At 41.2% G+C, this 17,165-nt stretch overlaps 1 protein-coding gene across 1 annotated transcript in view; it reads right to left on the reverse strand.

The window, feature by feature from the left end:
- ptprfa (protein tyrosine phosphatase receptor type Fa) overlaps positions 1-17,165 on the reverse strand; it is a gene marked incomplete at its 5' end in the record, with an annotated part of 228,342 nt that overhangs the window by 70,861 nt on the left and 140,316 nt on the right. The window contains 5 exons of the mRNA XM_079158514.1: positions 4,826-4,907; positions 9,738-9,994; positions 11,838-11,935; positions 13,802-14,383; positions 15,422-15,539. Coding sequence (XP_079014640.1) covers positions 4,826-4,907; positions 9,738-9,994; positions 11,838-11,935; positions 13,802-14,383; positions 15,422-15,539 — 1,137 coding nt within the window. The remainder of the gene's footprint in view (positions 1-4,825; positions 4,908-9,737; positions 9,995-11,837; positions 11,936-13,801; positions 14,384-15,421; positions 15,540-17,165) is intronic.

Genomic DNA, 17,165 nt, shown 5'->3' on the forward strand with positions numbered 1-17,165 from the left:
AGTTTTAATCAAACAAAGAGTCTTACAGGTTCCCAAAAGGAACTCGGGTACAACTGGCCGATCACAAGCAAACAAAACTGCATGTGGCAAAGAAGACAAACTGCCAAAAGAAAAGTAGAGCACAGAGACTGATGCTGCATTCAAGGCAACTCAGAACTCTAACTCTACCCCCACTTCACGTGGAAGCAGTTGTCTGACATCACACATTTGAAGGACACGTCGTAAATGGTAAACCATCAACTAAAAGGCAACAATATATCAAAACTTGGAAATTTCAACTGGTAAAATTCTGACCTCAAAGTCTGGAAGGCAGCATAAATACACAAGGACAGGAGGGAGATAACAAGCGACAGGTGAAACTCGTTATGGAGAGGCAGACAAACACAGGTGGGAAACAAGCATAGGCAGGAAGTAAGACACAAGAGGAGAGGACTTTCAAACTATTACAGGAAACTGAAAACTATAACAAAAACAAAAATACTCAGGACCCTGATAGTAACTTTTAGAGGTATCTGTGTTCTCTTGTTCCTTGTGTGCATGGGCTTGCATGGACTGTGGTGGCTCCCACATTTGGACATCCCTATCCAATAGATGTCAAATCCTGTTCATTTAGTTGCCCAATGAGAATTGTACACCTTTTTATGTGTTTGCCTTTTACACAGTAGTGTTGAAGTGTTAGTCTGTTTGAACAATTAATGGCTACGCTATGATTGGCCAGTCTGCGTCCAAGGGGCGGGACTTAGCGAAGGCGATTAAAGGACAACTCGATCTACCTTCTGAGTCACAGCAGCCCATAAGACTAAGACTTAGGTTAATGAAGCAAAGACTAAAACTAAATAAAATAAATAAGCCTGCAATGGTTTTTATGCAGCCGATTCGTGTCCGCTACTACAGTCACATGAAATACTCTTCTCGCTGCCACATGTACAGTATATGCAATACACCCTTTTAATTATGCGCAGCCCTCAGTGCTCTGTGCACTCTCATTCTGCATGCATGCTGCCAGGCTGTTCACCTGAAAGCCATGTTGTCTGCTGCTGCTCACAGAGCATTTTAAAAGTTCCAACTCCAACCCAACACCCATGTGTGGGCTCTGATCATCACCCCCCCCCCCCCCCACACACACACACTCCCCACGGTGCCGAGCTTGATTTTTACTTGCTGGTAGAGATGACGTCGGAGCCTGGACGCCAAATAAAAGGCTGTGCATTTCGAATCCATACAATAATCTATTCCACATGTGTTGGCTGGCTGTAATAACTCAAATCAATGAGCTGTGACCTGGGTGAGGGAGCGAAATCACACCAATCTCACCCGAGACCTGTCCTGTATTTATTTAATCTAAATGCTAAATTCTGCCATCAAACTCCAACCAGAGAGCCCCTGCACTGACACACTCCCTTTGCTAAACCAAAATGTAAAACTTATCAAAAGAGGCGGTAAACACATTCGCACTGATAAGAGAATGGAGTGCATCCATCCTTGTGGGAAGTGTCGACGGTGTTAGGTGTTGTCCTTGTGTTCGAATACACAAAAGGATTGTGCGGCTTTTGTGGCCGCTAAAACTATAAATAAGACAAAAAGAAAACTTGTGATCTCAAAGCACCAGCAAAGGGTGAAATGCACCCTTGTGCTGCCAAGCGAATAGCATCTCTCTCTGCTCCTGTGCTATTTGCATTTATATTTTAATGAGGTAATATGCAGATATTTGGTGCAAAGTCAGCCCCTTTCTATGCCACGATGCAAAAACAGGAAGAGTTGACGGTAACTAAAGCGGTGTCCCGCCCAAACTTTCCAGTGCTCATGCCATATTTAATCCCAAATATGGTTTCTCTCAGTCAAGTTTAAAATCCCTGCCTTGAGTTTTGAGGAATGCTTCTGCCTCTAATTTCAATCAGAATCAAAAAAGGGCAAATTACTCGCAGCTGCAAAACTTTACGGATGCGTTTGTGCTGTAATATTATTAGCGCAATAAATATGGTGAAAAGGACCCAGAGATGGTAATTCATGGCGCTATCATCAACCGCAATTTGTTCTTCGTGAATTCGCCCATCAGTGTTCTACTTTCTCTTAAGTAACGCTAAAAAACAATCAAGACCACAGCAAACAAACCTGGCAGACATGTAAAACCTCATCCGCTTCTACTGATAACAGGTCATCAAAGTTATACTTTTATATTTCCAAAACGTGTGATGAAACTTCACCCCTTTACTGGTGCTCAAACAACACTTCACCAACATTTTGATATAGATATCATTTATCAGGAGAGACTGACGTCTATAATGAAAAAAAACCAAGGCACTGGAGGATCTAGATAATAAGACACCTAGCTCCATGTCTTTAGGTCATTATCTGCTTTAGTTTTCCATAGATGTGACATCATTTCCTTGTTATTTCCATGATGCAACAGGGAAAAGATTCAATGAAAGACTATGTTCATAACTATTATGGCTGTGTGGTTCCAACTGTCTTCGGTACTGTCTTCAGATACAATAAGAAATGCAACGACCACTCTTCCTTTAGAGTGTTCACAGTAAAGATTCTGGGGAACACAATCCAGTGCAGGTACTCATTACAGGCTGCTTATGTAAATGACATGGAAAGCAGCCTGTTCACCTGTAGGTTAGGAGGCACTTGGACGAGAAACACGAAACACATGGCTAATGGATATTTACTGACTGCCGGTAATTACAGTATATACAATTGCAGCAAAAGTGAAAGAGCTCTCCTTTAGAGCTGCTGCCAACACAAACTGAAACTTGATGACTTTAGTGACACCTTGCATCCCTCAGTGGTTGTGTTACATTTCAGTAGCAGGGATGACTCAGTGCTTAATCTTCCACCCATGCAGAGTGAAGACAAACGAAAAGATGGTCTGAGACTGTCGTAATGCCAACACTGGAACTCGTGTCAGTGGGCTGAGAGTTGTTTTTCGTGGGTCAGCCAGTGGATAAACTTTGCCCTTAAGTCATCCTTTGAATAAGAGCACCCACCTAACTCCTTCACAACCAACAATAACCTTTTTTAAACTCAACATCAAACCTATCTTTTACAGAAGGTGCCAGGCAAAGAAGGGACTCACTCTAGTGTGACCTATAACATATGCGTCGGGCAGCAGCTTTTATCCTAAACAATAATGGTGGGTGAACTGAGTATTGAGGTCCTCTGCTTGGAGGGTGAGGAGCTCCCGGACCTTGTTGTCTTCCCTATTAGCTGCCATTCCTGGTCGCTGTAAGGTTAGCTGCTAACTGCTGCTAGCTTTTAAAAAAATCTCCTGGTGGTTGGGGCGCAAAAATACCACATCATCAAAGCATCACACCGAGTTGCCGTAACAGCTGTCCCTTTTAACACAGACGTCAGCTTAACTCTGTGACTAACTCTGCTGATAGCTCAGCAGCGGTACAACTCTGTCTCCTTCATTCCGCCATCATCATGTCAACATTTCCCATTTTTCATAACTTTTGGATATAACTCTGCAACATAAAACAAATAGCAAGATGTCATTGGCATTTCTTGCTAATATCCATGCTCTCCCGAGGTACACTCCTAGAGCTAGAGATAGATGATCCTAGATGATTTCCATATTTTCATGATACTTCATGAAAAAGTCATTGCTCCGAGGAAGATGACTGTCCATTTTGGTTGGTTTGGATAAACCTTTCTTTGGCGCCATGATTAGGCTACATGACCAACTTTGTACACATAACATTTAATGGCCAGACAATAGTCATGAATATTCAGATTTTTCTAATCCTGTTGCTTTGCCTCTAGCTCTAAATTCCACATGTACGACCATAATACATAACGCCAAAAGCTGATTGCTCTAACAGTTCCTGAGCACATTCATGCTCCCCAGAGGAAGACCCCAGTCAAATTTGGTGACTCCATGACCTTCCCTGGATTGTCAGTATGTTTGCCCCATCTAATGTTTTTATTGCCGGAGGGGCTTCAGAAATGTAGTTTCTTGTTGGCTGTGAGCACACAGCACAGAACCAGTTAGATTAAACAAAGCTACAGCAAATAACATGCAATGATATCATGCCGTGCAAACAGCCAAAGAAGAAATGTTGACATGTCATAGTAGGAAGAACACAGGTGTAAATAATTAAATAAAAGATGGCTGGATTCCAATCAAGCTGCTTCGGTTTAAGGTCCTGGCTCACTGTTACACTGCTGTGGCTAATCGGGACACTTGGATAGAACAGAGCCATCGTTAATGTAATTAGTAACACCTGTGCTTTTCCTGCTATGACAAGCCAAAATGTTTTCATGAGCGGGTCCCCGTTTTCGTTGCATCACATGCTCTATTAGGTGTGTCGAAAGCGTGTGGGTGTCACTACACAAAGAGGTCAGTAACACCAATGTTAAGTGGATGTGTTCCTTGGCTTCTCGCACTTCTACTGATCAACAATTCAAGTCTTGGAAATGTAGCCAATAAACCGCTTCCAAACATGGATGTAAATAAAATGTAGGTTTTCAGCTCAAAAGGTTGCTTTGAAAATGTCTTTTCAGAAAGGAAATGCATGCAAGGTTTCCATTAGGCCCCAACGATACACGCACAAATTGCCTCGTGCAGATTTTTCATCAGTTTTGCTTATACAGTGTTACAAATACAGTGTTTTAAATCAGATTCAGCAAACTGTCTAAAAGCACAAACCTGTATATCAATTCCTTGTTTCAACCTGATGATTGCCTCCTGTTTGTGAACATGTGTTCTTTATTGAGGTGGGATCATTAGCATATTTAACGCCCCCAAAGTGCTATAGGCTACCTGTCTAATGGCGAATGGCCATTACATGGCGAATACAAGTATACGTCCACTCACCTCATGTATGTCCATGTCTTCGGGGTTCTCCCATCTCTTCAGAGAAACCGGGGTAACAGGAACAACCACTATGTAGTACCACCTGTATCAAACACAGTGACACAGCTGCATTACACACCCATATTGAATACACACATACAAAACACAGCTTCAATGTGATTTACAAGCTGTTTGATTTCAGTCATCTATGGCTAATGTCTCGAGAGTTTTCTTCATATTTGTCATACACTTTTTACATTCACGTCTCCTCTTCTCCTCAACACCGATGGGATAAGTTTGCTCTGTGACTAATGAGAAGGTCTGGGTTAGGCATTCATATTGAAATGGTATTAGTTGGGGGGTTTTCTCCATCAGACCCACTTCTCTTTTTACAGCTTACTTGTGGGCAATTTCTTCAGAGAAACAAACACTTGAAACACAATTAAGTCCAAGTAATTTGCAGTGCCTGTCTCCTCGATCGAGCTGGGTAATAATAAAAAAGTAACCTTCCACTGAATTGCAGCCTTTGCAGTTGGGATTGTCTTTGCTGATCAACTGTGGTTTAAAAGCTCAACACTTAAATAAATTGCTTTTTAGCGTCAGGAGAAAGCTCTGAAGGGGCACCGGGGTTATTGTTAGCATGGCCATGTGGTTATAATCATGGCGTTGTTGGTGTTGTGGGACTGAATGTTTTGTTTGCTTCTGAAACTCTGATCTGAAAAGAACTCTCTGCTGCAGCGGATAATTGGCTGGTTATGAACTGGCTAGAACAGAAGAAGAAGTAAATAAACCAGGCTTGTAATGGCTGCAGACAAGCTGAGCTATTGATTTAACCCAAGAAAACATTGTCTGTGTGCATCTTTTGTGTGGCTCCACTTGACTTAGCCTCGCTGGGCTGCTGTGTGGTGAGGCCTTTTAAGGTCTTCACACTGCTCACACACCGAGGGAAGAATTCATAAAAGGATTGTGCTGATATTGCAGCCACTAAACCTGCACAAATAAGCCAAAAGAGAACTGTGTAATTCTCAAAGCACCCACAGTGGATGAAATGGATGAAATTACAACTTTGCTGCCGAGCAAATAGCCAGTGGTGGGCCGTCAGGGCCAGCTAAGCCTTCTCTGCAGGCCTAAACCCAATCACAAAGTTAGAGCTATTTTATCATTTAATAATTTTTCATAAATACACTACATGTATTATAATTATTTTTCCCATTATCTTATTTTCTCATTGCACAGCTACTGTCTTCCTCAGTTGCTCTGCTTCCAGCCTGCAGCTTGTTCCTTTTAATCTCTAAGCCTATTATTAGGCCTCTGCATACCCTTACTAAAGAGAGTGTAGATCTCTAACTACAAGGTCTATTTGAATAATTTTTATGTTGTAATAACAGAAACACTTGTGAGACTTGTTAAGATGTGTAAAATAAGTGTATATGTTACTAGTTAATACTAAATGAAGATGGCACACAGCTCAAATTGAAAATGTTCAGGTTCTCCTGAAAAAAAAGCAATTTTATTGTTTTTTTGTCTTTGAAATAATGGAACAGTAAGCCAACAACTCTCCCAAAATCACAGCACAACATGTCCGTAGTCTAAAAAAAATGTGGCTTTGATAAAGTGAAGCAGGCCAAAGTTAAAGTTATAGAGGTTTCAGTACAGAGAGGTCACGTGAGGTCAAGCCAAATTCTCATTTTGGAACCAGATGTTCCAGCTGTGCCATTCTAATTTTATATACTATATATTTCACTTGTTTTATGACTAATAGTGTTCAATCTATCCAAATAGAGCAGTTTGGCATAATTCTGAGCCATTTTGACCTCACAGGGCCTGATTTAAGTCTCCTCCAGAGATTTTTCCGTCTCTCTCAGTGTGTGTATTGGAGCTTTCAAAAGCCTATGATTGGCCAATTTCAGGCTATGACACCACGTTGGATGTGGAAATGACTCAGGAAGGCGATGGGAGGGACCTGGAATTGATTGACAGAATGCCTTAGCCACTAAAAATCAAAAATTCGCCGCGTCACCTCGAGCGTAAAATCGATTCATCGAAAAGTAAAAATCACAACCCCTTCGTCCAGCAAGGTAGGTTGACCACCATTTTTTCACAAAAATCAGCTCACGGTTGTTTGCGATGGTTTGTTGGCTGTATGGTTATTATTTGTTTTGCAGGCCTCAGGCCTCTCTTCTTACCTAGAGACATCGGGGTGAAATCTGATTGGATAAAAGCTCTACCTTTTAATGCCGAACGAGCCCCATTTGGGTTACCAGCGAGAGAGTTTAACGAAGAGAGCACACACTTTTCAGAAACGAATATAATTAATGTTACACACATGTTATATACACTTAATGAAGAGATTCTGGGAAAAAATACCAAAAAAGCCTTTTTACTCACTCCAAACACAATTATACACAAACTAATACAATCAACTACAAGTTGTACCACAATATCATGTATTTTCAGCAAGCTGCGGCGAGCTTAGCACTCCTAACCAGATATCATCACAAAGCTAACGGCTATCATGGCCAACCGATACATCTGAGAGCAGGAGGATTCGACACACAATCCAGAGATATCTTCAGAATTTCTCTCAGTGAAACCATTATAACCGTAGCTGTGGCGTCATAATGAGGTTATTAGGAGGTGGTTCAAATGTAGTAGGACAGCACTGAAGGCCCAGGTATAAAACACACGGCCTGCCACTGCAAATAGCGCCTCTGTGTTTCTGTGCTATTTGCACGTTTTCCTGAGTGATTTTGTGAAAAATGTTCCCCTTTCTATGTAAATGAGCCTCTCTGCGAAAAACAGTCCAATAAACAAAGATCAGGTCTAATAGCCACACACAGTCACAGTACAATTATTATTATTATCAATGATAGGATGCAATGTCAGTTGTGTCATGAGAGATAAATTAATATATTTTCGCCTACATGTCATATTTGATAATACATTTAAATAATCAATGAAGTGACGCTGCTGTGTCTCGTGTGTAAATGTGCACAGCGTCTCTGTTAATGAGGAGACGTACTTATCGTTTCTGCAGCTGTAGGATCGCTGCAGGCATTAAACAATGTCTCAAAAAACACAGCGTGCTGGATAAGGCTGACTCTCCCCCCTCACAACTGACATGTTGGGCCTATATTTGTGCCTCAGTTACCTGTATTATAAAAATTTGAACATCATCAGCATGAAGTGATACATTGACAATTTTCCTCTTCTCTTCTTTGTACTATTAATTCATCTCTTTGACTCATAACCCAAATATGCTTACTACCTTACTTGTTGAGAGTTAGATGATAAAATTGATACCACTATCATATCTCCAAGCTAAATTTGCATGCTTAGTGTTTATGCTAAGCTATGCTAACCATGTCCTCACTTCAGCTCCATACTTAATGCAGATAACAGGAGATTGACATGAATCTCACAAAAGATAGGGATTGAGCGCATTCCCAAAAATGTTGAAGTATTCTTACATAAGATGGCGTATTTATACGTTGCCACATGCATAATTTCAATTAGATGACAAATTGCACACAGTGGCAACGAATAAGGCGTGTTTGCGCTGTAACCTCATTAGCACATCTTTGGTGAATCGGACCTTGAGAAGGGGCGGTTAGCGGTTGCAAAAGATGAATTCACGGTGCTGTCAGTAGTGATGACTCTCTGTTGTGCCTGAAGCCCGTCCCCTTTCCTTAAGATGTAATTATTTGGCTTGCCAACATATCCCAGGTGCTTTGTGCTTTGTGGTGCAGTGTCTCTGGAGCTTCAATGGTTTTAGCGCCTCATTTGACAGAATCTCATCTCATTCCACACGCTGTGCTGTCGGCTCAGCATCACCGCCTGCCATCACGAATACAAATTTAATGTATTCAGGGTTGAATTTCCTCACCACATTCTTATGAGCTTTTACTGGCACTTTTTCCTTTTAAAAAACTGCTCCGTTTTGTGACTGCATCCGAGGGAACGTTTCAAATGTGACTGGTCATTAAAATGGTGCATTTTTTATCTATGCGAATTCTTGAGCACATTTAGATATAAAAACATGTAGCTTTGTAAATTAACAAATGATTACATTTTTTTAATTAATGCAACCATTAAGTGAGTATTTATGTCACCTAACGCTGTGTCTGGGCACGAACGTAATGCATCCCGGTACATGTGGCCACTGCCGGCACCGCACCATCAACACTGATTGGACATCAAGGTAAATGATTACAGCTATTATTTGCTTTTATATAAAGCCAGCCTCAACCACTTCCCACGACTATAATATCAAACTGATGTACAGAGGAGAAAAGACATTTCAGAGCCATTTATTCAATCGCCTCAAGTTCTCCCACACAACTTCCCTTCTCCGTTCTCTACACTGGCTCCCTGTAAGAGCTCGCATCCAGTTTAAGACTGGTGCTAGCCTACACCAGTTCGCTCTGCTGCATCAGGGCGATTTGTTCCCCCGTCGCTCAGAGGTCCGTGCGGCTGTTTTCTGTCCTGGCCCCACAATGGTGGAATGAACTTCCCACTGACGTCAGGACAGCAGAGTCGCTGCCCATCTTTCGGCGCAGGCTGAAAACTCACCTCTTCAAGAAGTACTACCCTGAGCCTTCCACTTAGCACTTACTTAGCATTTATTGTATTCATACTAGTTTATTGCACTTATTGTATTCGTATTAGTTTGTGGCACTTATTGCATTGGTTTGTTTCTGCACTGTACTTTTGCTCTGGTTTATTCTCTTAGATGCTTGTTTGAAAAAAGGAGATGCACTTATGACTTCTGGTGACTAGTAGTTCTCTTGAAAACCGATGTTGAATACACTTATTGTAAGTCGCTTTGGATAAAAGCGTCTGCTAAATGACTGTAATGTAATGTAATCTATGAAATCATGAATTATCCCATATTTGTTCCAGTATTGTTTCCACTCAGACAAACAGCACAGACCTGACGGGGGCTCCAGCAGGCACCCTGGACAGACTGATGGTGACTTTGCCGCCCTCCTCCACATCGTGTTGGTATCGAGCCGGTTTCATCTTCAGCAGGTCTGGGGCTGTTCGGATGGAAACCTGCTGCTGGAGACCGCCGGCACTGTTCCCCCGGCTCATGAGCACGAAGGAATAATCCGTATCCGGCTGCAGCTGTGTGATCAGCTTCCTCTTCAGGTTGCCTTGAACCTCCACACTCTGCTGGTTGTACAGGATCTGAAGCCAGGATGAAGTTTGTTTTAACAGTGATACAGTTTTGATTGATTAAATAGTGTTTACTACACTGGCTGTCTATGGAACTGACTTTTCTTTTTCTAAATTAATCTTGACAAAAACTAAATTCTGGAATAAGTCATGAAGTTGGATTACATTTCAACGTTTGTGCCTCAGTAACCTATATCATAAAAAGTTGAATATCATCAAGATATAGTAATACATTGACAATTGTCCTCTTCTCTTCCTTGTACTATTAATTCATCTCTATGATTTATAATCCAAATAAGTTTACTACCTTACTTGTTGAGAGTTAGATGATGAAATGAATACAGCTAATATATCTGGATGCTAAATCTGCATTCATACAGTCTTTATGCTAAGCTAACCATACCATGTTCTCACTTCAGCTCCATACTTAATGCAGATAACAGGAGATTGACATGAATCTCAGGAAAGACAAGGATTGAGCGCATTCCCAAAAATATTGCCATATTCTTTCATAAAAGGGCTGTGAACTATTACAACTTTTAAAGGACAACACTTTATTAAAATGTACATTAATATTTTTTCGTTTAATAAATATTATGTGTGGCTTCAGTTCACTTAGTTGTATTATTGTATCCTTGTTTAACAGCGTTAGTGACCTTGCTACCTCCCGTGTGAAGCACTTCAACACATTGTTTTGTGTTACAAGGTACTATAAAAATAAAATATGATTTACTTGGTTACTATTATTTAGTTGATGACCCATGGTCATCAACTTTTGTTTCTGCCTTTTAGCTTATCATCAGAGCTGCACAGAGTGACAAAACGCACAGGTCCCTCAACAAATAGCCAGTCATACAAGTCAGTTACAGGCAGTTTAATAGGGTGCAAATTGATTTTCTTGATGATCTATGTTGCAGCTGCTGTGTTACGGAGTACAAAAGAGAATATCTCAAATATCTCACATAAAATGTTTCTATAACTGAAGTCATTACATTATAGTGTGTTAATAATACCACCTCCTGTCTGCATATACAGTTTCACTCTTAGAAATCAGGGTTCCAAACGGGTTCTACCCCAAACCATTTCCTTCTAGAAAAACCTTTTGTGAAGAAAGGGATTTTTAGAGGTTCTCTGTGAGATTAAGGGTCCATTAAGCACACTTTTCATCAAAAATACCCTTTTAGAAAGGGTTCTTCAAGGATTATTGAAAGAGTGGATGTAAAAAGGCATGTTTGGAATATAAAAGGTTCCCAGTAGAACCCAACAGGTGGGTTCTGGATGAAACCCTTGGAATCTAAGAGGGTTCTTCGCAGACCCTGCTGGGTTGTATCTCGTTAGCACCCTTACAAAGTGGAAAGGTTCTGGATATAAATTTCTGGGTCGAACCTTTCACGGATGGTTCACCTTTTATGGTTTTATAAAAGGTTCTACCAGGAACACAAAAAGGGTTCTCGTATGAGGACAAGCCGGAGAACCCTATATGGTTTCAGTTAGCACCTTTATTTCTAAGAGTGTACAATAACATGTATTATCTACCAACCATGAAACTACAAACCATGGATGTGTTCTATTATTCAGGACCGTGTCAGGCATTAGAAGGACTTACTTCAGGTGCCTTTTTGTGATAAGTCAGACTCAATAGTTAGAATTTGGTCTCCACCTAAAGTGGTCCATATTATTGTCTTGGAAGCAGTTTGATATGGAACCTTGCGTGTTGAAATTCACAAACGTTTGACTACTTGGTTCTAGATTATCAGTATGAAACCTCCTTTGGCTGTTAAATTCAGTGGCTGTAACGTCTAAATGCTGCAGCTAGATGGAAGGTCTGTCCAGGTGACGCGTGATGCAATCTTACCTTGAGAGGCACTTGAGATTTGTAGGTTTCTGGCACTTCCCAGGTCAGCAGGACAGAGGTTTTCGTCACAGCCTTCACGGCAAAGTTTTTGGTGAACACTGAGGGAAGGTCTAGATGATTATCAGGTGGTTAATTTAATTGTAAATATGACGGAAATGATTCAAAGTTGAAGAGCTAACATGAGAGAACAATGTACACTGTGCAAATTCATCAAAACGAGAGCACAGTCTATAGTATTTGGACACAGCATTATCTCAATACAGCAATTCTTTTTATTATCTATATAGCAATAATTTGGTGACCAACATCAATGACTTGAAGCTAAACTAATCAATGTTTTTTATATCAATAATGGATCAATAAAACTAACACAAAAGAAGGGTTTCATACATTACATTTTAGATATACAGCAACTACACAGGACCAATACCAATGTAATTATAACAGCCTTAAAAATAAAAAGCTGGGGTTCTACTCTTAACTGACCTGTGTCTTTGCTACACGTTTGTTTTTACAGCTGCTGCAGATTATGAAATAAAGATAAAATACTATTTTTAATGTGAGTCTTACCAGTGTACTCCAGTGACCACAGAAATACTGATGTTTACAACAACAACCATGCAATTGATTAAACAGCTGTAGTCATCACACAGCAGCAGGAGTGATAGGCTACATGTGTTTCATCTGCAGTTTCTGATTTCAGAGAGGTGGTGTGTGTAACTTTACAGGAAGACACGGACGCAGCAGCAACTTCATTAATTATTCAAATGTCCCGACACAGCGACTGGATTGGTCAGGGTCTAACAGTAACAACACTCCGTCTCCTAAGAATTACATTCCACACAACTAAACTGCATTCTCAATTATGTTCCGAAGGAAAAGTATTTTCACCCAAATCAAAAAAGGAATTGACAATGCAGTTGTGTCGAATGGGAATGTCATTTTTAGGTGACAGGGCTGGTAAAAAATGTGTTTTTTTCTAAACATGGAAATCTGTTACGGAAAGATTCCATATAAGAATGTATGTCTTAAGTCATGAGCTCTTTCAAATCCATCAGTTCATTTTGACTATTTCTATTTATCAAGTCCAAACTCCGTGGAGAGTCAACATATGTGGATTATTACAGCAAGATCTCAGTTTTTTTCTTTCTATTTGCAGTTGTGGTTTACGCCCGTGGAAGTTGATCTATATAATCTGAAAACAATATGTTCACTTGTGTTTCTTTCTGCTCAGAACTAACTCCACGGCAGAGGATCACACTCACACCTCTTCAAAATCTGCTGTATTTTACACACAGCTGGCACACAGTGTGGACACAGTGTGGACACAGTGTGGACACAATGTGGACACAGTGGATACCAAACACTATTTTGCATTTGTTGGTTAAATTAAAAAATATAAGGACTGTTTCATTTTATTTATTTTTTTTCTGTTGGATAAATAAGAACTAATATCTTATTCTATACCATATATAATATTTATTAAATAGATTTCGCACTTGGTCTTGTTTATGTTCAGTTAAATGTATCAATTCAGCTTTATTGATAGTTTGGACGACTATGAGCTGCACTGATATTGATACTGATACTGCACCAATATACATCAGCTGCTTGTTTGTTCCGCCAGTAACAGCATATTTGTTTTAATACTTGTTTGTGGGTTTTTTCGGGGGAATTTGTTTCTTGTCACCTCAGCCTTTCGACTTGCTGTTTTCGAAGGGGAAGTGGGGAGCTCATTATGGTCAGTACTGAAGCTCACCTGACTCCCCCTTCTGATTCTGTGTTCCTCCTACTAATAAAGTATTCAGCCTTTCCTCCACATTGCGCTGAGCTGCACTTGTGGTCACCAAAATGTCAAAATTGTGTTTGTGTTTTTTTTTTTTTCCTGTTTCACGACAATAGAGCCCTACATTTCCAAATGATGGAGTAATGTACGGAGTGCTGAGGTAGCCTGTGGCTCTCACCTGGCATGGAGGTGGACATGGTCCGACTCTGAATGCTCGGGCTGATGGGCCCTCCCCCCTTGCTGGTGAAGGCTTGCACTCTGATGTCGTAGGTTGTGTCTGGCTGCAAGCCTTGGACCGTCATCTCCATTTCTGTGGTGCTGTTGGTGTTGTTGTGCTGGCTATTGATATCTCGGTACACCACCGCATACTTGACAATCTTCCCGTTCCTCTCCGCCAGAGGAGGGGGCTCCCAGGCCAGGTTGGTGGAGGTGGCGGTCAGGCCAACCACGCTCAGATTCTGGGGATAGCTGCTGGGGACGTCCTCGGGGGTGCTGATCTCCTTCACGTATTCCTCCCCGTTGCCTGCTCGGTTTTTGCCGCACAGTTTGAAGATGTAGGTGGCTCCCTTGTGGAGTCCGGTCACTGTGAAATGATCGTCTGCCTTCCTGAAATCTTTGACGGTGAAAGCCTCCTCCTCTGCTCTCTTGTACTGCAGCTGGTATCCCACATGCTCCCCGACCATCTCCTTGGGAGGCTGCCACTGGATCAGGGCAGTGTTCCCTATGGTGGTGCTGATCATCATAGTGGGCTTGCCAGGAACTAGGAGACATTCCCATACCTTGATTACACTCAAGACGTCTCCCTTCAATAAATGTACACTAAAATAACTCTTAAAAGGTACAGTGTGTAGTATTTTGGGGGATCTATTGGCAGCATTGATACAATATTCATAACTACGTTTTCATTAGTATAAAATCACCTGAAACTAAGAATCGTTGTGTTGTGGTGAGCTTCGAATGAGCCTACTTCACCATGTTGCACCACCGTGTTTCTACAGCAGCCAAGAACGGACAAACTCTAGCAAGAGCCATTTGCGTTTTGCGTTGGCGTTAGTCTTACATGCTTGGTACACTGGAGAAGTTTCAGTTGGTTGCAATCCACAACCTCGCCACTAGATGCCGTCAAATCTTACACACTGACCCTTTAACACATCGGTGATGTCATAAAAAGATGTCATAATTACAAGGTTATGAAACATGACTCCTCTAAGAACACGGGGCAACAATCACGAGCAGCCAGATGATCAAACAGGTTGTAAACACGCGGAGAGATTAGCTCTCGGATTATTTGTCGGAAACAATCCCCCATTGCAAAGTGTGAGCCAACAACTAAGGCAAGTACAGTAAGTCAAAGTTAACCTGGAATTTGGTCTGTAACCTTGAATTGATGTTTAGAATGGACATTTGGAGGTGTAATTTTAACATTCTCCATATTTTTTCCTCTTCAAAATAAGTTTGAGGTTTGTTTACAACCTGCCCCTCATGCTTGTTGCCCTGTTGGATCTATTTTTGGATCTCTGCAATTACTTCGCAATCTATTGTAATTCATCACAGTTTGATGTTAACAAATAAATCAGACAATGCACAGGCAGTTAAGTTATAACCCGTACTGCAGTCGTGGTCTTGACCCCTCTTGAAATAAAATCCAGAGTCCATTTTGTCTGAGACCTTCAAAAAGGGGTTTTGAGACCGGCCTTGAGAATATACAACACTAAGTACTTAATCAAACCATAACAATAGTGGCGGTAGACACACTAAACTGTGAAGATGGGGTGAAAATGTGGTGGATGCAACACACCTGCTCCTGTGGTGGTGACCACCTTGGCCTTGCTGCGAGCTCCATCCCCCTTGGTGGTATACGCAGCTACAGTCACAGAGTAGGTTGTCTCTGGCAGCAGACCTGTCACAATGGCCTCCTGTGTGGTCGAGAGATGAAGAAGAGGAGGAAAGGAGAGAGGGAGCGACACAGAGAGGAATGGAGATAGAGGGAAAGAGACAACATTCAGGTTGAGACAATGACCTCGGTTGCATCGCTGTGCTGACAGCCAGTACACTTTACAAGACAAATGAGACAAGCTCAGTGACAAAATGCATTTCCAACACTCTTTAAACTGTTCTTTGAGGAAAACGTCAAGTATGGGTCATGAATGTAAAGCTGGAGTGCATTTAGATGAAATCCTCAGTGAAGTTTCCTGGTCCTTGACGGTACTGTTAGATTGTGCGAAAGCTGTAGCAGGAAGTGAGTCTTTAACCTGTGATGGATTTTTACCTAACGGACAGTCAGTTCACAGTTTGTCTTTAAAACAAGTTTGACTAACCTGGATGTATGTTTTCAACAGTTTGCTGTCTCCTTACTGTAAGCTGGTAGGTACAATGTTATTTGTCTGTACATTTGAAACATCAAGATCACGTCAACATCAAAGAACTCCAGTTGGAAATTAGCCAGCTGACTAACACTGGCACGTTTACAGAAGCGATGATTAATATGTGTTGTTCTTATAATTAAATAACTGAAATGAATTAAATTTCAGTCAGCCGATAAATTTGAAACAGATTGTTTTATGAATGTAGAATATGTGGGCCGTTGATTAAGAGTGACAGCATAGCTTTTTTCTGCACTCATGGCTAACGCCACAATGCACAGGGTCCACTGGATCTACACTGCAGTGAGAGGAGGATGTAGTGAAAGTAGCAGCAGACTTATGGTGTTTTTAGATCGGAAGACCTTTTTCAAAGTTTCAAGAATTCCCTTTTTATTGTATCCGCACCGCAAGAACAAGGAACGATCATAGTCCTCAGAACAAGCTTGCAGGACTTTTTCCAATTCTATAGGAGACCTAACCCAACACAAGAGGAACCATGTATGCCATAAGTCTACAGAAATGGAAGAAAACACGGACAAATAAACCAACAGTAAAGTCCGGAAGTTAACTTGTTCATTAGCACACACTGAGCAAAGAATGGGTGAGAAACGCTGCTCAGAGAGCTAACCCATTGAGCCAAAGAAGTCGATTCGAACTGAAATTAAAAAAGGAATCATGACGCCTATTTTGCTTGTGTTCATATGATTGTCTCATGCTACAGAGTTGTTTTTATTTTGTATTTGTTTTATTCGTATTATATTACAAATGATAAAGCTAAGAGAGCTAGTAGCTTACGTAGCGAACTCGCCGCTCTCCTCGCTGGAGATGTGTGAGATCAGCGGAGCTGGCGAGCTTACGTCACTCCAGCGTTCCTATTAGCAGGGAATGCATTAAGAAAAAAAACCCTTAATGGTAGATAGTTCTCGGCGGAGCTCCCCAGAACTGTTTGGTCAGAAACCGCCTTCAGCCTCAACTGACTGCATAAACTAGGTCCCAGGCCTATGTTTACTCAAATAAACTGGTCATTTCATGCTTCTCATTCCCATATGACACACACGCATGCACTGTATGACAGTATTAAAGGCTCAAAGGCAAAAAAAACAGCAAAAACAAGAGACTTCAGATGCACATCAAACTCTATATGTCCCCTCAAGAAGACGCCTGCCCACACACATCACA

Source organism: Pholis gunnellus (assembly GCF_910591455.1).
Source record: "Pholis gunnellus genome assembly, chromosome: 4".
NCBI classification, from domain to species: domain Eukaryota; kingdom Metazoa; phylum Chordata; class Actinopteri; order Perciformes; family Pholidae; genus Pholis; species Pholis gunnellus.